This window comes from Camelus ferus, chromosome 25 (assembly GCF_009834535.1).
Source record: "Camelus ferus isolate YT-003-E chromosome 25, BCGSAC_Cfer_1.0, whole genome shotgun sequence".
Taxonomy (NCBI): Eukaryota; Metazoa; Chordata; class Mammalia; order Artiodactyla; family Camelidae; genus Camelus; species Camelus ferus.
The window spans coordinates 17,112,292-17,130,695 of NC_045720.1; the positions used below are offsets into that span (position 1 = coordinate 17,112,292).

The 18,404-nt window shown below is 45.2% G+C and overlaps 1 protein-coding gene and 1 long non-coding RNA gene across 4 annotated transcripts in view; one reads left to right on the forward strand and one right to left on the reverse strand.

Moving 5' to 3' along the window:
• The window catches only part of SAMD12 (sterile alpha motif domain containing 12), a 375,925-nt gene that overhangs the window by 208,886 nt on the left and 148,635 nt on the right, over positions 1-18,404 (forward strand). Inside the window, exon 5 of one of the 3 annotated variants that reach the window (XM_032468094.1) lies at positions 15,382-15,967. The exons of the other annotated variants lie outside the window; for them this stretch is intronic. Within the exon in view, the coding sequence (XP_032323985.1) occupies positions 15,382-15,443 (62 nt within the window). The 3' untranslated portion in view covers positions 15,444-15,967. Of the gene's footprint in view, positions 1-15,381; positions 15,968-18,404 lie in introns of those variants that run through there. 3 annotated transcript variants of the gene reach the window in all.
• LOC116659878 lies at positions 1,925-16,494 on the reverse strand. The gene is made up of 3 exons (XR_004315245.1): positions 16,485-16,494; positions 11,733-11,741; positions 1,925-1,984 (listed from the first exon to the last, which is right to left on the reverse strand). It is a non-coding gene; the product is annotated as an uncharacterized LOC116659878 (long non-coding RNA).

The window sequence follows — 18,404 nt, forward strand, 5'->3', positions numbered from 1 at the left end:
CCGTGTAGTTCCAGTACAAAGACTGGCAGTCTGAAAACCCAAGAAGAGCCAGTGTTTCAGTTCAAGTCCAAAGGCAGGAGAAAAACCAATGTCCCAGCTTAAGACAGTCGGACAGGAGGGGTTCCCTTTTACCTGAGGGAGCATCAGCCTTTTTGTTCTGTTCAAGCCTTTGACTGATTAGTTGAGGCCCACCCACGTGGGAGAGAGCAATCTGCTTTACTCGTCTGCCTATTCAAATGTTAATCTCATCCAAAAACACCCTCACAGGCACACTCAACTTGTTTATCTCCCAACTTGACATCATAATGAAGCAGAGATGCCAGCCCAGCAGTTCCTGATGCCCCCAAATATCCTGAGTAATCTTTGAGAAATATCAGAGCACCCTGTGGCTCAGTCAAGTTGACACATAAAATTAATCATCACAGTAGGTAAGATAACTAGTTGTCTCCAAAACCAGTGCACTTTCCTCCTAGGCTACCTGTCTGCTGTGAAGTAGCTCTTCTTTCAAAGATGCAGTTTTTTGCTTTTATAAAATAATTCTTGATGCTGATGCACTTTTAAATGTTAATGCTTGAGTCTGTTCAAATAAAAGATTTCTCTTAATAGCTTGATGACCCTCCGTCCCCCATTTTCCATTTTCTGGGGCCACCAGGAATGGGAGGTGTGTGACTTTGCTGAGTCGCATTCTGCATACCGGAGATTTGGGGGCACTATGAAATCAAATTTGTTTATCTCCCAACTTGACATCATAATGAAGCAGAGATGCCAGCCCAGCAGTTCCTGATGCCCCCAAATATCCTGAGTAATCTTAATCTTGTCAGATCAATGACATGAGATTATACTAGTTGCTATTTTAATTGATTTAATTGAAATTGATTCGGCATAAATGAGTGCACAGAAAATTATTAGCAGTGACCTCAAAGGTTTCAAGTGTCTGCTATGAAAGAGGTGATGTGACTTTGATTTATGCATCTGGAGGCTCACTCTTTCCAAGTTATATAAGAGAAGGGAAACGGATGTTCAGCACTAAAAACCATTGAACATTGACGAGGACAGTATACGAGAGTCTGAAAATATGTAAGAAGCATGTGACTCTACTTTTCAGTTCATCTCATTTCTATCACGTTGGCTGGTTGTCATGATTTATGTTTACTATAAACTACCTATGTGCGTATTTACTCCTTTAAGTATTGGGAAATTTGATTTTTGTCATTGTGTCCCTGAAACTCAGACCACACCATGGAAGGGAGGAAGAGATAATAGCAGAATTAATTTCATTGGCCTAAAATTATTTTGTATTTTTTTTAATTAATCGATCCTCTCCTGAGGCATGGATATTTGTTTTGTTACACAAGAAGTTTTACTAGAATAATCTTGGTCTAGGATTTGACATGTATTTAGGTATAAATTAATGGTCTCTAATTTTCTTCCTCTTTCTGAAAGTTTAAATATGCATTATCTTTTCTGCTTCCTCTCTCTCTTTCACTCTCCCTTTCTCCCAACCAGTTTCTGCTTCTTTGTCAGGGATAATCATGTGTTTTAGAGCTGATTCTCTGCTTTAATTAAGTGAACATGTCACTTAGTCAGATGAATTCAATTATACTTATTTATCTAGTTCTCCGGGCTGGAATTCCTTAGCAGGGTCTCGGGCTCATCACACACGCTATAACTCTGGCTACCCTGTGAATTTATTTCCTCATTCCTTTGTGCTGAGTTCCATGCCAGGTGCTAGAGTTACAGCTGGGAACAGAGTAGAGATGGCCCCTGTCCTAGGTGATTTTAGAACCTAGAGGGGAGGTGGGCATTAAGAAAGAAAGAAGCCTGCATCTACATATAGTCCCATCTCATTTAAGGTCACCCCCTATAGTACTGATTCATTATACCTACTTATTTCTTAATTTTTCCTTAAAAAAATTACTTAGACCTTTAACTATCCAACGAGTATTGCTAACCTGTATTTTATACCCATTCTCTGAACACTTCCCTACCCTGTCGTCCAGTGGGCTGGTAGAGCACACCTCAGCGTACACGCACAGTACCTGAGCATCGGGACACTGCTCTGGAGCACTCCAACAAGCAGCAATCTTTGTGCTCTATTGTTTATATTTATTCTGTTTCTGCCTCTATTCCTGCCATTTATTATGTCATCTGGTGACCAGTCTTGACTCTAATGGCAGAAAGAAAAGGCATGGAAGGCAGAGTTTTGGAAATGCCACAAGGAACCAAAAAAAGTACATACAGGTGTAAAATTCAAGCTCTATAGAGATGAAATTTGCTCTCAAGATTTCAAATTTGCTTTCTGTATAGATTCAAATTTACTTTAATGGAAGCAAAGGATAAAGATAAGTAGGAAATGAGGAATTATCTGGACCTAAGGAAAGCCAACATGAATATCACAAAATTGGCCACTGGTTGTTGGAAAAAAAATCTATGGTGAGAGGTATGTGAGACTTGGTGAGATTTGGAAGAGTGGCCACCATTATCCAGTGCCAGGGAGGTCTCTCCAAAGGAGCTGTACTGCACTGCCCCCTATGGCTTTGTTCAGTTAACATGTCCCTCTCTGGGGTCCTACCCACCAAAGGTGAGGGGAGTCTGTGTATACCATAAAATAGTGTCAAAAGTAATGAAGGAAAAATATAAAATGCCCAGAGTTCTGTTTTAGAGTGGGGAATAACAGTGACATTTAAGTGGTGACAAGAAGGACAAATGAAGGATGCTAGGTAAAGCGTAGGGAAAGAGCAGCTAGCAGGCAGACAGAAAAGCATGTGCTAAACTCTAGGGACTCCAGGACAGAAAGAGGTTAATGTTACCCAGGAACTGCTGCTCACAGACCTCAGGTTGGACCACAGAGCTCAAAGGAAAGTCACGTGGCCTGAACATAGCACAGTCATGCGGCCAGATCTGCCGGGCCTCGAAGCCACAGTAAGGATTTGGAATAGGGTCTCAGTAAGTGTCATGTGAAGCACAAAAAGATTTTAAGCAGAGGAGCGATGAGATCTCATTTTCATTTTCAAAAGATCACGCTGGCAGCTGTGTGGAAAATGGACTGGACGAGGGCAGGGATGAAACTGGGAGGGTCAGTGACTTGTGTGGAAATCCAGGTGAGAACGCGCGATGGTTGCTACTGGGGTGGTGGCCACAGAGCTGAACAGGGACAGCGGGGCTGGATGCGTTTGCAGGCAGGACCAGCAGGGCCTGGTGATGGATTGCATGTGGCTGGGAGAGGGAGAATCCAGAGTGAGTGTGGGTTCCGGGCCTGAGCTGCTGCACAGCTCGAGGAGGCTGTGCTGAGGAGTCTGGAAGGGGGGGTGTGAGGCACAGGCTGGACTGGAAAACGAAGAGGTCGGTTTGTAACATGTTAAGTTGGAGGTGCTTTGAAACGTGTAGGAAAGCCACTGGATGTCTGACTGTGAAGTGCCAGGGAAGGGTTAGCACAGGACGTGTAAACTTAGGAATCACCAGAACATATGTGTCAAGTGTGCTGAGGGGGGTGGTGCGGTCACTTGACCCATGAGCATTCCTGACCTTGACTTACTTTAGGTCTTGTTTTATGTCAGATAAGAGAGCTACAGGGACAGGCTCCAAGCGTCCTGTGCGTGCTCTCCTCCGGGGTCGCCCGTCAGCATTTGTGCACATCCCGAGTCTCTCCTGAAGCAGGCTTGTTCAAATGAGTATGAGAAAAGACTTAGAGAGGAACAAGAGCTATACTGAGAGAGAGGTCACAAAACCACATGGTGAGGCCATGCACCATGCCCTGTCCCCTGCCTTCTCCCCATTACCAGCCTTGCTTCTGTGGATATTGGGATAAATTATCACCAAGTGACCCAAAGTGTGATCCTAAGAGTCAAAGTATCTAAGTGGTCACCCTAGCTCTGTCCTCTCACCACTTACTGAACCTTAGGCAAACGTTATGTCTTTTCTGAAAGTAAGTTTTCTCCACTGTCAAATGAGAACAAAAATACCTAGTTCACAGAGTTGCTATGAGGATTAAAAGAGAGATTTTTGCAAAGATTTATCACAGATATGAATAAATGGTAGACAGGAAGTGGATCCACATCTAAGGACACATTCTTTCCCAAGATTAGGAAAAGGATGCAGTATTTTATAATTTTTTGTTCACTGAATTTTTTTGTTCAAATTCTGCAATCATCTCAAGCCAGCGAGATGAAAGAGAGGGCATTGTATGGGATACATAGCTTTATCACGTCCATTAAATTGCTTCTGACATAGGCCAGTTTCTTTGTCAACCAGAATCACAGTCATAAATGTACCAATACTTAAAGACAGGTTTTCATTGTCTGTGAGAAAGTCTGGAGGGTTGTATAGAAGCTTCTATAGATAGTTGTGCATTTGGGTCCCTTGAATGATTTCTTTTGATGAGGATCTATAACCTGTTAAAGAATCATTCCTAATGTTTAGAGGTTCTTTATGAGTACGTAAGGAGGACATTTTCTAGGACACGGAGTTTTTGCCTTTGTTACTGGGGGACTACATGGATCCCTACCACAACTACCACCAAACTGTCCGTTCTTACCATTGCTATCCCCTTGCTTCCATGATTTATAGTTCCGTGCATTTTAGTGTTCTACTGAGAAACAGTCATGGTCATTACCCAAGTCAGCAAGTGCATCTACTAAGTATCTCCTGTGTGCTCAGCACTGTTTGGACTCAGAACAAAAAGCAGACTCTTCTCTGTTATTCCTTGACTCCAAAATGGGAGAATAATAATACAGGAGTATTTATGATTTAATACTCATTGGAGTCATACATAATACTCATTGGAGTCTAGTCATAGTGTTCTAGAACAGCACTGTCCAACAGAACTTTCTGAAATGATGGAAATATTCTAGATCTGCACTGTTCAGTATAGTAGCCACTGACTACCTTGGCTATTGAGCAACCGAAATATGTTTAGTGTGACTAAAGTGCTGAGAGAGAATTTATAATTTTAATTTGCATTGAAGCAGCCATAGGTGGCTACTGGCTACTATATTGAACATCACAGCTCCAGCAGTTCTAAGGAGAGATGGTCGTGGGCTCTAAGAATTCAGGAAGGAAGTAGGATTCCAGCCTGTGCTTAGAAGTAGGGAGGAAACTGGAGGACCCCTCCGTCCAGGGTAACAGCATGAGCAAAGGCTGTGAGGAAGGGGAAAGTATGTGCTTTGCGAACATTACAGAGGGAGAGGAATTGAGGGAAACTAGATGAGTGAGCCTTTCTGAAAATGTCAGGGAAGAAGTTTCTAGAGTCTAGACTACCCCCTTGTTTCACAAGTTTGGTCATGAGCATTTTACCTGCATTAAAGCCTCTCATGATTTGGAGTAGAGGTTACATGGTGTTGATTTCACCACACTTTTTATAAATAAATGAATTCCACAAGTCATACCACGTAAGGTGCAAGGTGTTCATTGAAACTTTCAATACAAATCAGATGAGAAGCTAAAGATAATGAAGAAGCAGTTAGTTAGCAGAGTTTAAAGATTGTTGAGTCACCCAGGGACTATTAGCAGCAGAAGCCAGAGGGAAACAAAGGGAGGGACTGGGTCAACAGAGTCTGCAGAGAGCTGGTGCCATGGGAGAGGGGAAAGCTGACCCGAGGGACCATAGCAGAGAGGTGTAGCCAGTGCAGAACCATCGGGCCCAAGCAGGGAGGGAATGAGAGAATAGCCAAACCTCTTGCCTACTGCCCCCTGCTGGTGCCTCTCACTAGATGAACACAGCTGGAAGAAAGATGGCACAAGATCACAGATAATGCAGTCTTCAGGGGGCAGCGTCCCATAGCAGAGCTGGACAGAAAAAGTGAGAATGGATCACAAGGAAGGGGTAGAGAAAGGAAGTGAAAATAAACAACTCTCTTTTTTTCAATGTTTAAAAAAATAGCATCTTAGTTTGGGCTTCTATAACAAAAATATCATAGGCTGGGTGACTTAAACAAGAGAAATGTGTTTCTCATAATCCTGGAGACTGGGAAATCCAAGACCAAGGTGCTGATTGGGTTCCTAGTGAGAACTCTCTTCCTGATTTGCAGACAGTTGCCTCCTTGCTGCATCCTGACATGATGGGAGGGTAGACAGAAGAGGAAGACGAAGAAGGCAAGCTCTCTCGTGTCTCATGTTTATAAGGGCACTAACCCCATTTCTGAGGGCTCCACCCTCAGGACCAAATTTCCTTCCAAAAAGCCCCACTTCCTAATAGCTTCACACTGAATTAGAGCTTCATATGAATTTTAAGACAATGCAAACATTTAGTCTATAGAAAATGGTCAAGTGGAAACTGTATAAATATCTAGTATGTTGGTTAAATTATGACAAAACAATACAATTGAATGTGGTGCAGCATTGAAATTATATGCAATGACAAGAGAAAATCCTCACTAGATACTAAGTGAAAAGAAGAATATGAAAATAACATATACAGGAAAGATTAAAATGTTCTTTTCAGTGTTTGTACGGTCAATATATGTGTATCTTATTCACATTCACAGAAGAAAAGAAAACTGGAAAGAAATGCACCAGAATTTTAACAGTGGTTTCTCTGGGTGGTGGCTTCAGGGTGCTTTTTATTTTCTTCTTTGCACTCTCCTGGGTTTTCCAGATTTTCTAAAGCAACATGATTACTGTGATTTTCCTGATCTGGAAGAATGTTTCTGTTTTTCTTGATATATCTGTGGGACTGCATTGAGTAGAGAGAGGCGTGTTGCCAAGTTCCCTTTTATCAGTCACCCACTAGCTCTGCAGTTAACTTGAGTCTCTTTGTGTACCCATTTCTGCAGAGATGATAGGCACCTGAGTGACATTTCTTAGTGCATTAAAAATGGTATGAGTTCATAAAACGCTCTTCTTTTAAAATATCCCACTGAGAAACCCTTAGATCCTGGAGAGTGGCCTGATTCCCTATTGATCTTTTTATTGCCTCAATTATTTCCTAGAACATGGTTAGTTAATTCAGATACACCTTTCCCCATTGTCTGTTTATGTTTGGTCTCTGTTAAATATGAATCTCCACTGGCACTTCCATGATTAAATGGACAGTTGCCTAATGCTTTATTGGCATCTGTAAGAGTGAAGCATATTTCTTAAGAACCACGGAAACAGCAGTCGTTTCTTTTTCCGGAACCACCTGAGCATAGCCAGTATTCTGTGCTCTTGTAATTTTCATCTTAGAAACAGCAATCCATCTGTTTCATTGTTTTATTCTCTCCTGATAAGAAAACACTTCTCCCTCCTGTCCTCCCAATCTGTGATCACCCGACCTTGATGGACTCTTGTGAACGGAATCATCACCAGTGATTTGATGAGTTCTTGCATTAGTTATCATTTCAGCGAATCCACCCCCTCTGCCTGGCTTGCTTTTTAACCTCCAGCTGCCACCCAATTATTAGTTCTCTGGCTGGCTGCTTCAGCAGCTCTGCTCCAGTACTTGCTTGTAGTAGATATTAATAATAATAAGCAGTTTATAAATGTGCACAGCGTTAAGTGCACATAAGGATTATGGCTGATAACACTAATTGTAATCGTAGTTTTGCCATTAGGAGAGTTAGAATTCTTGTGGTTGTGAAGAACAGAAAGCTGGAGGTGGCTTCAGCAAGACAGCGAAGCTTGGTGGGGTGGTCCTGAGACACACAGAGAGAAGGTCTTTGACGGGGCTTCAGAGCAAAGAGGCAGCAGGACCTCAGGAAGAGGTTCAACTGTGAACTGGAAAGCCAGCAAGAATCCAGACCACAGTCTTCTCTCTCTCTCTCCTTTGTTTCTCCTTTTCCATCTACTTCATTCTCTCTGCATGGGATCTCTGCAACACAAGTCATAAGATGGCAGATGACATCTCACCCCTTCTGAGGTCACTGACTCTGGCCACAGCCCTCAGAACTCTCCCAGGTGCTCTCTCGTTTCTCATCTTTCTGCTCCCAATTATTTTCTGCCCCTCCCCCAACTCAATTCTCTATTCCCTGGACAGGATCTCTGATTGGCCCAGTTTTGATCCAGTCAACAGCAGCCCAGCATAGGGTTGTAATGTATCTTCTTCACTGTCCAGAGGCATCCCCTGTGGTCCTTGTGAGTCAGGCAGACACCCTAAAAGGCGTTGAGCATAGTTGTTATGGGGTTGGTGCCCTCATTGCACTTGATCAATGATAGGGATATACATTTACCAAATTAACATCATTTTTTGCATTAGTATTTAGAGGCAGAAGCATATAGCTCATAAAGATGGAGCCATGGAAAAAGTGAGCTTTGAAGACTTCTACATGGCAAGAAAGAACAGTTTGTGGCTTTAACACAAGAAGTTGTCACTGAGTTATGTCAGGGAGATGATGGGATGCGATTAAAGAAACTGAAGTCCAATAGCAGAGCCAGGAATGACACCAAGAAAAGTAAAACGGGGAAGGACTAGCTCGTGAGAGGCAGGCAGGTTTCCCATCGTGAATTTGGCTATTTTGGTACCATGTCTAAAAATCTAGACACCAACCTATGCATATTTTACAAAGCTTGCGATCCTGGAAATAAGAAGATCCATTGTGAGGCAACCAGAATACAATGAACCTTTCTGTGTGGGTCTCATTGCACTGGCTCTGCAAATTGAGATGTGTATGTATTCACTCATCTAATGGACGTTTATAGAACACCTGCTAGTCCTCAGGCAGATCTCAGGCAGTGTGGTTATCAAATGCACCTTTAAATGGGTGTTAGTGTTAACTAAGCTCTGCACTAGGCACTCGAGTGAACACGTCACGATCTTTAACTCGTTTCATTCTCACAACAAGCACCATGACGTAGGTCCCCTAATTCCCATTTTCTAGGGAGAAAACTGATGCCCTGAGAGATGGAAATGACATGGCCAAGGGGACAAGGTTAAAATTTGGAGAGGCTGGAACTTGACCCAGATCTGTCTGACCGCAAAACCCCTGGCTTTATTTTTTCCGTGTTTTGAGTTGCGTGGTTGTGGGTTATCCAACCTGTTCTGTTGATTGTCGAAGGAATTCCTCGAGGAACAGCCCTGCCCCATCACAGACATCTCCCAGACCAGCACTGACGTAGGCCCGTGAGTGGTTAGACCATAGCCACAACATGAGGAGGAAGACTGTGGGTCTGTGACTGAGGCTATGGAAGTCTGGGCAAATCCTTTCTTCTCTGGGCTTCATTGCCCTGCGCCTGAAAATGTCAGAGCAAAAGGACCTACCTTGTAGGTGATTGTGTAGAAAGAAGAGCTGATACGTGTCAAGGTGCCGGAGCACTGCCGCACTGAAACAAAGTAAAGGCTCCTCCTGTGGCCACTCTTCTTATCGACAAAGTGCAGTGTTCTGTGAGAACGGTACCACCCGAGGGAGGCAGGCAGGATGCAGAGAGGAAACAGGCTTTGATGCGTCAGATGTTGCTCGGTAAGGAGGCAGGTGTTGGATATTTAAAACAGGAGGATCTGTGAACGAATGACTGCATTTATTCAATACATGTTTTTTTTGGAGCCTATACGGTAAGCCAAGCACACAGCTCAGTGTTAGGGATGGATAGGCATGGATGGCCCTGGGAAAGTATACGGAATGCTCTGGATCGTGACTTCAAAAAAGAGATGACTGCTTAGAAAGTAGTGACAAAGAATTATCGGTGAGAACAATTAGGGATGTCAGAAACCTAGGATTGCCTCAAGGAGAGAACACACTCACTTCTTCACAAAGCCCCGGCAAAATTCCCTGTTCGGGCAATGGTGTGAGCACACCCGAGCACAGAGGGGCCTCCCCCACACACGGTCTTTACACCTACCTGTGTCTATCGACCCCTACAAAATATATCACTGTCCTTCACATTCCGGAATGACACTGCTGACTCTTCATATATCTCGATGAAGGATTATTCGGCTATGTAGAACATTCCTCACCTGGAGGTAGCTTGAAAGGGGATAAAGAAAAAGTGCTAAGGCATATTAAAAATTGGCTCTTTGCTTGATGGCAGTTTGTCATTTTTCAATTTGGCATCTTTCCCTGTTCGTTTTCCCACCACGTAGATGTGTATGAGTCTTGATTCAGAGGGGATTTTCTCGCGAGGTGCCTTTCTTCAGCCGTATGGATAAAATCGCCAGGTTTAACTGAAGGCTGTTTAGAGTCTTGCCCTATTTGCAATCAAAAACAGATCACTTATGTGGTTGGCCTCAGTCCTAGACTGCCAGGGAATTAACAGCGCCTCTTGGCCGGTGACGATCTGCGTTTACTCCCTGGTATCGGCCTGGCTGCCCGGCCTCGGGTGTCACAGCATCCTGGGACCTAGAACCAGCTCCACCCGGGGCCGTTCTGGTTCCCTTGGGCCACCCTCATTGGACCACCCCATCCCTCAGTCCCTGAAGCCACAGGAGTCCATGTCTGTGTCCCTCCTTGGTTCATGGCATAGAGCAAGGGATCAAAACTGCTTAAGCGGGGAAGAATTTTATTTACCCTGAAGAAAATCAGCAAGCACATGTGTGGCACTTACTGTGTATGGCAGTGTTCTCATTCTACAGGTCAGGAAACCAAGGCGGACCAGGGTTAGGAAAGTTGTCGTGCAGCTGCTGTCCCCTCCTGGGCTGCTCTCACAGGCGTAGAGGTCACCTCGGCCAACCTCTTGTTTGATTACATGACTTCTTGTATAAAAAGCTCTTAACACACAGTAAGAACAGTCTAATTGTCGGCTGTTGTTACTAGTGTGTTGACTGAGCAGTAAAAGCTGAGGCAGAGAAGGATGCAGGTTCGTCCGCTTAGTCCAGAATTTCCTAAACTGTATTCCCTAGAATGCTGCTGTCCAAAAGGGTGTAATAAGTCTTGTGTTTTTTTTCAAGGGTAATGATCAAAAAGGTTTGGGAAATGTTGGTTAAAATTTTAAAGCAGGCTTCTATACTGTAGTACTTCTCAAAGCCTTTCATGTGCTAATGTGTATTATTAGGCTCCCCAAGGTGGCCGTGCCAGACACAGTTTTCTGGACTTAATAGACTATCATATGACAAAAAGTTAACATAGCAGGGCTGAGACTGCTGTCCTGCTTGCAAGGTTGGCCCCTACCAGATTTCAGGAGGGGTCCCTCCACCCCTGATCAGAAGGGCCACGTGCCCAGACTGTCCAAACAGCGTCGTTTATGCTGAACACTGCTTCCCTTCTGGGAGTCTGAGTCTGGAATTTGGGTACTTGCCAGGCCCAGTCTGCCTATGTGACCAGCCCCCAGTAAAGCCCCTGCGCAGTGAATCTCTCACACACTTCCCTGGTGGACAGCGCTTCACAGTGTGTCACAGCTCGTGGCTGGAGGGATGACATGCATCCTGTGTGACTCCACAGGGAGAGGATGGGTGCCTGGGAGCTCGTGCCTGGCTTCGTCCAGACTTCGCCCGGACTTCGCCCCAGGGGCCGTGCCCTTTGCAGATCTTGCTCTGCATCCTTTTGCTGAAATAAACCTTAGCCATGAGCATAATTATGTGCTGAGTCCTGCTGATCCCCCTAGTGAGTCACCACCAAACCTGGGATGTTTTAAGGCCTACCCTGTCCCAACCAGAAAGTCCTTTTCTTCATGAGGCCTTTCAACATCCCGCAGCTCACTGGGGTCCATGGCATACAGGGTGGGCAAGGATGCGCTGATCGTCCCCCAAGGCAGAGGCAGAGATCACCCCCATCCCTACTCTGGGCTGCTTGGTGGGAAGTGTGAGGGTTCCTGAGGCCCATGAGGAGGTCATGACCATGTAATGATTTTCTTCCTGGCTGGGACACACAGACTAACTGAACAGTGACAGAGCGGAACTGGCTGGTACGATTTCATAGTACTTTTGGTACAATTGGGTGGGAAGGGTGAGGATGGAACCAGTAGCCTCAATAGAACCATCTTTCATGTTCTTCCATTTTTAGACTTAGTTTTTAAGCCCAGGACAAAATTATGTAAATTTATATGGTATTAGCATTTGTATAAAATGCTTATATAAAATCATATATGTGTGTAGGAAATATTATATATATCTGGTTAGACAACCCTACTAAAGGGACTTTGTGGCTTTTGGAGCCTCATGGCTGAGCCTGTGGCTTAGCCCTTAGTAAATATGATCTCCTCAAGTTCATTTTACAGAATAGACACATGTGCCAAGGGTCTCCTGAGAGCAGACAGGCGCTATGCTCCTTGGAAAACCAGATGAAGAGGGTGATAGGCTCCAGCGTGTGTTCCTCCAAGCACCTTCCCTGGTCCCCTCCTCCTCCACATTCTTCGTGGCTGACTCGTCCTCCTCTTATGTTTTTCACAGCTGCCAGAATTCTCTGCATCTCCCCCGCCATGGGTGGGGAACTGCCCTTCCTGCAGTCCAGTCTGCTCCAGCTCACTTCCCTGCATTGTATGTCTAGACCAGCCTACAGTTTTCTTCTGACCTTGTTCTCAGAGGTTGCCCTGTTCCCAAATAACATGAAGTTTGACACCAAGAACCCGCCAGTTATTAGTTGGTTTAGCTGGCTGCCTGCCTGGCGGACTACGCAGGTCATCCTCCTCATTGTCTCAGCGCCCCGTGCTTACGCTCGATCTCGCCTCCATTTATGTGTTTCTTCTCTCTGCTCTTTGTGACCTCTCCAATCCCAGCTCGGGTCCCACTCTGTCCTCCCTGAAGCTGGCCTTCTCCGTCGTACCCCTGTGGACCTCCCTGGACCTTGAATTCCCACCAGTTACCTCTGTCTGTAGCATGTACCTTAGCACTTACTGTTTTGTTGTTTTGTTGGCTCATACATCCAGAGTCACAGCGACTGGTGACCTACAAAGAGCCATGCGCTGCACTAGAACATAGAGGCGTAAAGGAATAACGCAGCGTCCCTGCCCCGAGCTGCTTCCTGAAGGGTTGAGCTGCCTCGCACTGCTGTTCTCTGTTTTACATACTAGTGCTGATGCCTCTCCGTGTTACTGAACTCTCTTAAAGCAATGAACTCTTCTTGGGTTTTTTGCATTTCCAGAGTGATGACTCTTCAACAGTAAACAGTGGTGAGGAACTCAGGAAAAGACTCGGTTTCTATCCCACTTCTACAGGTATGAGCCATCTGAGCCTCGGTGTCCTCATCTGTAAACGGAGAATATTTCCATCTACCTCTGATGGTGTGGCAAGGGCTGATGTGGGTAATATTCATAGGTGTTTAACAGTGGGCCAAGCACATGCCACCCACCTAAGTAAATGGTAGCTATCATTCAAGCAGGCCTATGACACAACAGTTTGTAATGTTTTTCCTGGAACTTTGGCCTCAGAGCAGCACTAGGAGATTTTTCCTGGTGGGTGAGATCCTGGCATTGTACTGTCCACCTCCCACATTCGGTCCAAACTGAGCGGGAAGGGAGAAGTTAAAAGAGAAAGCAGTTGTGAGTCAGAAAGTCAACAATGCGGGTAAAGACCTGCCAGCCTTCCTTTGCCCAAGGACGTGGATTTCCACATCCATTTTTGGCATAAAGGTGCTCTCCCTCGTTTGCTTCATTTCCTGACAATCACTCAAGGCGGAATAGGGGCTGGAAAGAAAGAAAGACTTTCCGTGTGATGATGGAATGCTGTGTGTCTGGCGCCATTGTCCATCCACAGCATCCTTGCTGAGAAGGTGACCTTACTCTCATCTTGAATATTTTAAAACTGAGACTTTAAAGAGTTAAGTAAGTTGACCGGAGTTGCACAGCTAACCCAACATTCATCCGGAGCCTTTTCCCTGAATGCCAACAGCCTTCAGTAAATCAGATCCATGGAACTCCTGGCCTAGTCTAAGCTGGCCTGTCCTCACTTCCACTTTTAAAAGACCCACTCCCACTGTGTCCTAGAGGGTCCGTGGTAGAGATGACACTTCTCAGCAAACTTGCAATCCATCATCCTAATATCGCCTCTTCAAGGCTGGGACTGGGGTAGGACAAAGGAGGTGCCTGGTGCAAAGTGTAGGGGAGGCACTCGCTCCCAGGTTCATGTATGTGTGGACCCATGATTTTGCTCACCCCAGTCCCAGTCCTGCCCTTCCTGAAGCTGACTGTCCTGCAGTAGAGTAGAGCATCTGGGATTCACTAAAGACGTCATCACGGTGGTCGTCGGGGTGGGCCTGAGATTGGCTGGCAGGCTGTTTGGCACCCCCACCCCTCTCAGATGGCACTTTTCTATTCCTGGACAACTCCTGCCCTGAAACTGTCATCCTCCCCCTAAGCTACCTATTGTGATTTCTTTCCACCAGACTTTCCCTCCAAAACCATCATGTGCCACACAAGCAGGATGAGACCACAGAGATCCTCTGTCAGGGCTACAGAATTGGTCTCAACCAGGTGCTACCTCCGGTCTGCTGGACGTAGCCGGGTAGAGGAGGACCGTGAGGCCAGGCCAGGGCTTAGCGGAGAGCAGGGGCGTCTGGGTGAGCAGGCTCCACCTCAGCACGGGATATGGTCCGTTGTGCCATTGTTACAACTCAGGCCAGCCCTCCTCGTAGTACGGAAGAGGAAACTGAGGCCATGAGATGGGAAATGACTTCTCTGAGCTCAACTAGCTAGTTAATGCAAAACCAGGGTTAGAAACCCTGTCTCCTACCCTGGCACATTTTCTTCACTGAGTCAGGGAAATGGAGCCACTGGACACAGTCTTCTCTTGGCTCCGTTACCACCATGGCCACCAACTCACAAAAGGCATGCTTCCTACTTTAACGGGGCCCAGTCTTGCTCTCTCTCAAAAACCTGCCCCTTTAATTATCAGCCATGTGGCTGAGGGACCACCCACGTCAGAATCATCTGGAGTTTTGATTCAGAATGCTGAGTCTTGGGACATCTCCTAATTCTCCTGACTCAGAAGGTGATTCAGTCCCTAAAGTTTAAAAAGTACTGATGTGGAATTTAGGCTGTGTATATCAGCGATCTCTTATCTAGTTTCTGGGCGTGTCTGTTTTTCCTTCCTTTGGGGCATTAAGTAATCATCTTGTATTTCTAGTACTCAGTCAAATTCAACAAGAAGCGAAAATCACTCTTCGTTTCATCAAACTGTGATTTGGACAAGATAGAAATGGGAGAAGGGAATTCTCAGAAGAGCAGACATTTAGTTTTCTCTTGTGGGTCATGACAGGGTTCTCTAGAAAGATCCCTCACTTACCTACTGGTGTGTTTTTAGTAAAAATCTATTGTCAGAAATGATAGAACACTCTTAAGATCTTCACATTTCCGTTGTGGGCAAAATATATTCAAACACATGTCAGTATTTTTTTAAAACTCCTCTTTAAGACTTTTGTTTGGTGCATGAAGCCCAGGGTATATATTGGTGGGCATGGCAGAATCTGCAAATGTGCGTGTTTGACATACAGAGCTTTTCAGAAAATTTGAATTGGTTGACAACATTTTAAAATATGTATATTTTTAAATACAAATTTCCACTTCCTATTTAAAATTTTCTTAATATTTTATACTGGACCACAGTCCCACAGTACAGCAACCTGGTGCCTCGTTGCTGCTCTTTGAAACAGGCTAAGGCATATTAAAGATGTTGGTAAGTTCTTTTAACATTCTTCCTATTGAGCGGCGATGTGTGAGTATCCTCCCCGTGAAGGCTCAGTGACTGCTCTGACCAGCCCAATATGGCAGAAACTGGCCGCATCTACTTCCGGTCTCGAGACACTTGTTCATGGAAGTGCTCAACCATGTAACAAGGTGACAACCCTGAGGTCACCATGTGTGAGAAGCCCAAGCCAGAGAAGACACCCTAGAAGAAGACACATCATGTGCAGAAAGACAGAAGGTCAAGCAGCACCAAGGTGCAGGTTACTTGACTGAGGAAGCCACTTTGGAAATAGATCCCCCGTCCTGTTGAGGGGACATCACATGGATCAAAGATGGACCACCCAGCTCAGCCCTTCATGAATTCCTAACCAACAAAAGCATAAGAAAATGAAAACCGTTGCTTGAAGCTGTAAATTCGCCGTAGATAGCTGAGACAAGAGTGTGTGTTTCCAGTTTGCTCTATGCTGACCTCCGTTCTTTCCCCTGCTTTACTTTCTGAAATTGTTTTACATTTTGGCTCCTGTAGGAATTTGGATTCACAATCCTTATTTAAACCATGGCCTGCAGACCCTTGAATTATGTGCACTTTTGGAAATTAATATATTAAAAATAAATATATATATATGTGGCAGAATTAGGTTCTGAGGGCAGGAGCGCTGCAGAAAGCAATGGAAATTTCTACTTGAGGTGCTTTATCTGCCATGGACCACCTTGCTCAAGGTGAAGAGAGCACATGATCAAGGGCTGGTCAGCTCTTTCTGAGAATTGCCTTTCTTTTCTGTAAGAGAGGGTCCCATTCATCTTTGACATTCGATGAGCCTGGGAGTAAGATAGTGCAGCTTTTGTATCATTTATGTGAGTGCATGTGTCTGTCTCATCACATATTAGAAAGTATGTTTACTCCATGGCCAGCCAGCCTGTGGGGCAAAAGAAATGTCTGATTCCTTGTTGAAGGCTGTGCCTTGCTCGTCTCGTGCCTCTGGCTCTCAGTAAGCATCTGCTGAATAAATGAACGAACGAACGAGCGTGTGTTAGTCACCGAGACTACAAGACAGATGAGACGTGGTCCCTGCCCTCGAGGAGCTCACAGTCTATCGAACACAGGCAGCAAATTAAATACTGGTCATGCCTCCTGGGTAGCACATTCTTTTATTTGGAAACATCATTTTGTCTGTGTCGAGCCGCCGTTCACACCCAGACCCGGGTGGAACGATAAACCTCGTAAAAACACGCCTCAGAGGGGCCCAGAGTGGGGCAGGAGGGGTGCAAACCGCCCGCCCTGAAGAGGCAGCCTCCCCACATGAGGTTGGGAGGTACGTCCCATCAGAGCTGTGGGAAGTGAGGCACCGTTACTCAGAAGCCCCCTCAGGGACCCATCAGAGGAGCAGGAACGGGATCCCTGACGCATCGTTCCATCAGGCTGTGCCTGCACAGTCTGCAGAAAAGGCGGCAAGCTGCTCCATCAGCACCACTCCTCAGAGCTGCAGCCAGAGCGGAAAGAATCAAAGCAAACCCCAGAGTTCTGTGTTAGTTTTTTTTTTTTTTTTAAGAGAAGTGAGGTAGCCCCCGATTTTCATCAGCCTGGTCCATAGGGGCTTTAAGGAATTATGTTTTTTTTTTTTTCCTGCCCCAAGTAACTTTGGCCAAGTATCAGCTTGTGCATTTTTTCCCCTTTCTTTCTTTATAGTTGAGGACTTTGTGAATCCGGGCAGGGAGGAAGCGAAGACTTTTGTTTCATCTTAAAGATAGTGGTTTCTGGTTCTTTATTCTCCCGGTGAGATGGGAGTATCAGCGCCAGCAGACTGATAAGATCCACGTGGTACAGGGTGTTGATTCCCATGCTTTGGGGTTTTGAAAGATTTCCTTTCGTTTGTGTTAAGTAGCAATACCACGAGGATGTTGGGGAATTGTTAGTGAGCAGTACTGGGGTCTTGTCAATTTCCGAGCAGGAGTGCGGTGTTCCTGCCCAGGGAGGCGGAGCCCCACAAGTGGAAATGACCTTCTGTTGGTGAAGGAGAACCCGGTGAAATGCCCAACCAGGAGTTAATTTACTGCTTTCAATAGACTGAGCTCCTTCAAGTAGAAACCCTATCAGAAAAGGGAAAAGCAGCAACAGTGACAACCCAACTTCTCTCCCCGTCCTCAGTTTACAACTGTCAGTGTCTTACCGCTTGGAGAAGAAAATGTCTGTATCAAGGGTCATTTTCTTTCTCAAAAAGTAGCTTTTTCATCGTTTCAACATTGTAATCCAAAGTAAACATCCCCCTCCCGTCTTGATAATTAGGCACAATTATAAAAATAAAGGTTTGTTTTTAATTAAACAGCCACTACAGAGGCTGTTGATAGTAAGCGGTGATTAGTTTATGCACACGGTGTCCATGACTGTGCGTCTCATCCAATTCTGGTTGATGGGATCCACGTTCAGAGGAAGAATTTCATATCTTCCTGAAAGTAGAACCCGCTTGCTTATTTTTGTTTCTGTTAAGTTTCGCCACCTTCCTTCGTGCTATAATTTAGTGTGCATTGCTCCGAACAGTTATGAGTGTTTCCTGTGTGATCCGCTCTTCCTGGTGATTTCCGTACCTTTAAAGTTAGATTCTCATGGCTCCAGATCCCTGTCTTCAAACAGGCAGTGTGTTATTAAGTGAATAAAAAGTGGTATTGCTTCATCTGTAGGAGGCGACTAGAAGGTGAAATAGGGGTAAAGAAGGCATGTCAAGATAGCATGCTTGGTCTCCCTGCTTCTGAGGGATCTGAAATCACTCAATATCTTGGGACTCAAAGCATGGAAGAGACACTGGTGTGTTGAAGCAGAACTGGCGTGGGACATGGGTTACTGGGACTTGGGACCCACTTGGTTGCATAGTCTTGTCCCTTAATCTAGAGAGCCGACTCTGAAATGGGGACCACATGGCTGAAATCCCTGAAGTGTAAGGCTGTTC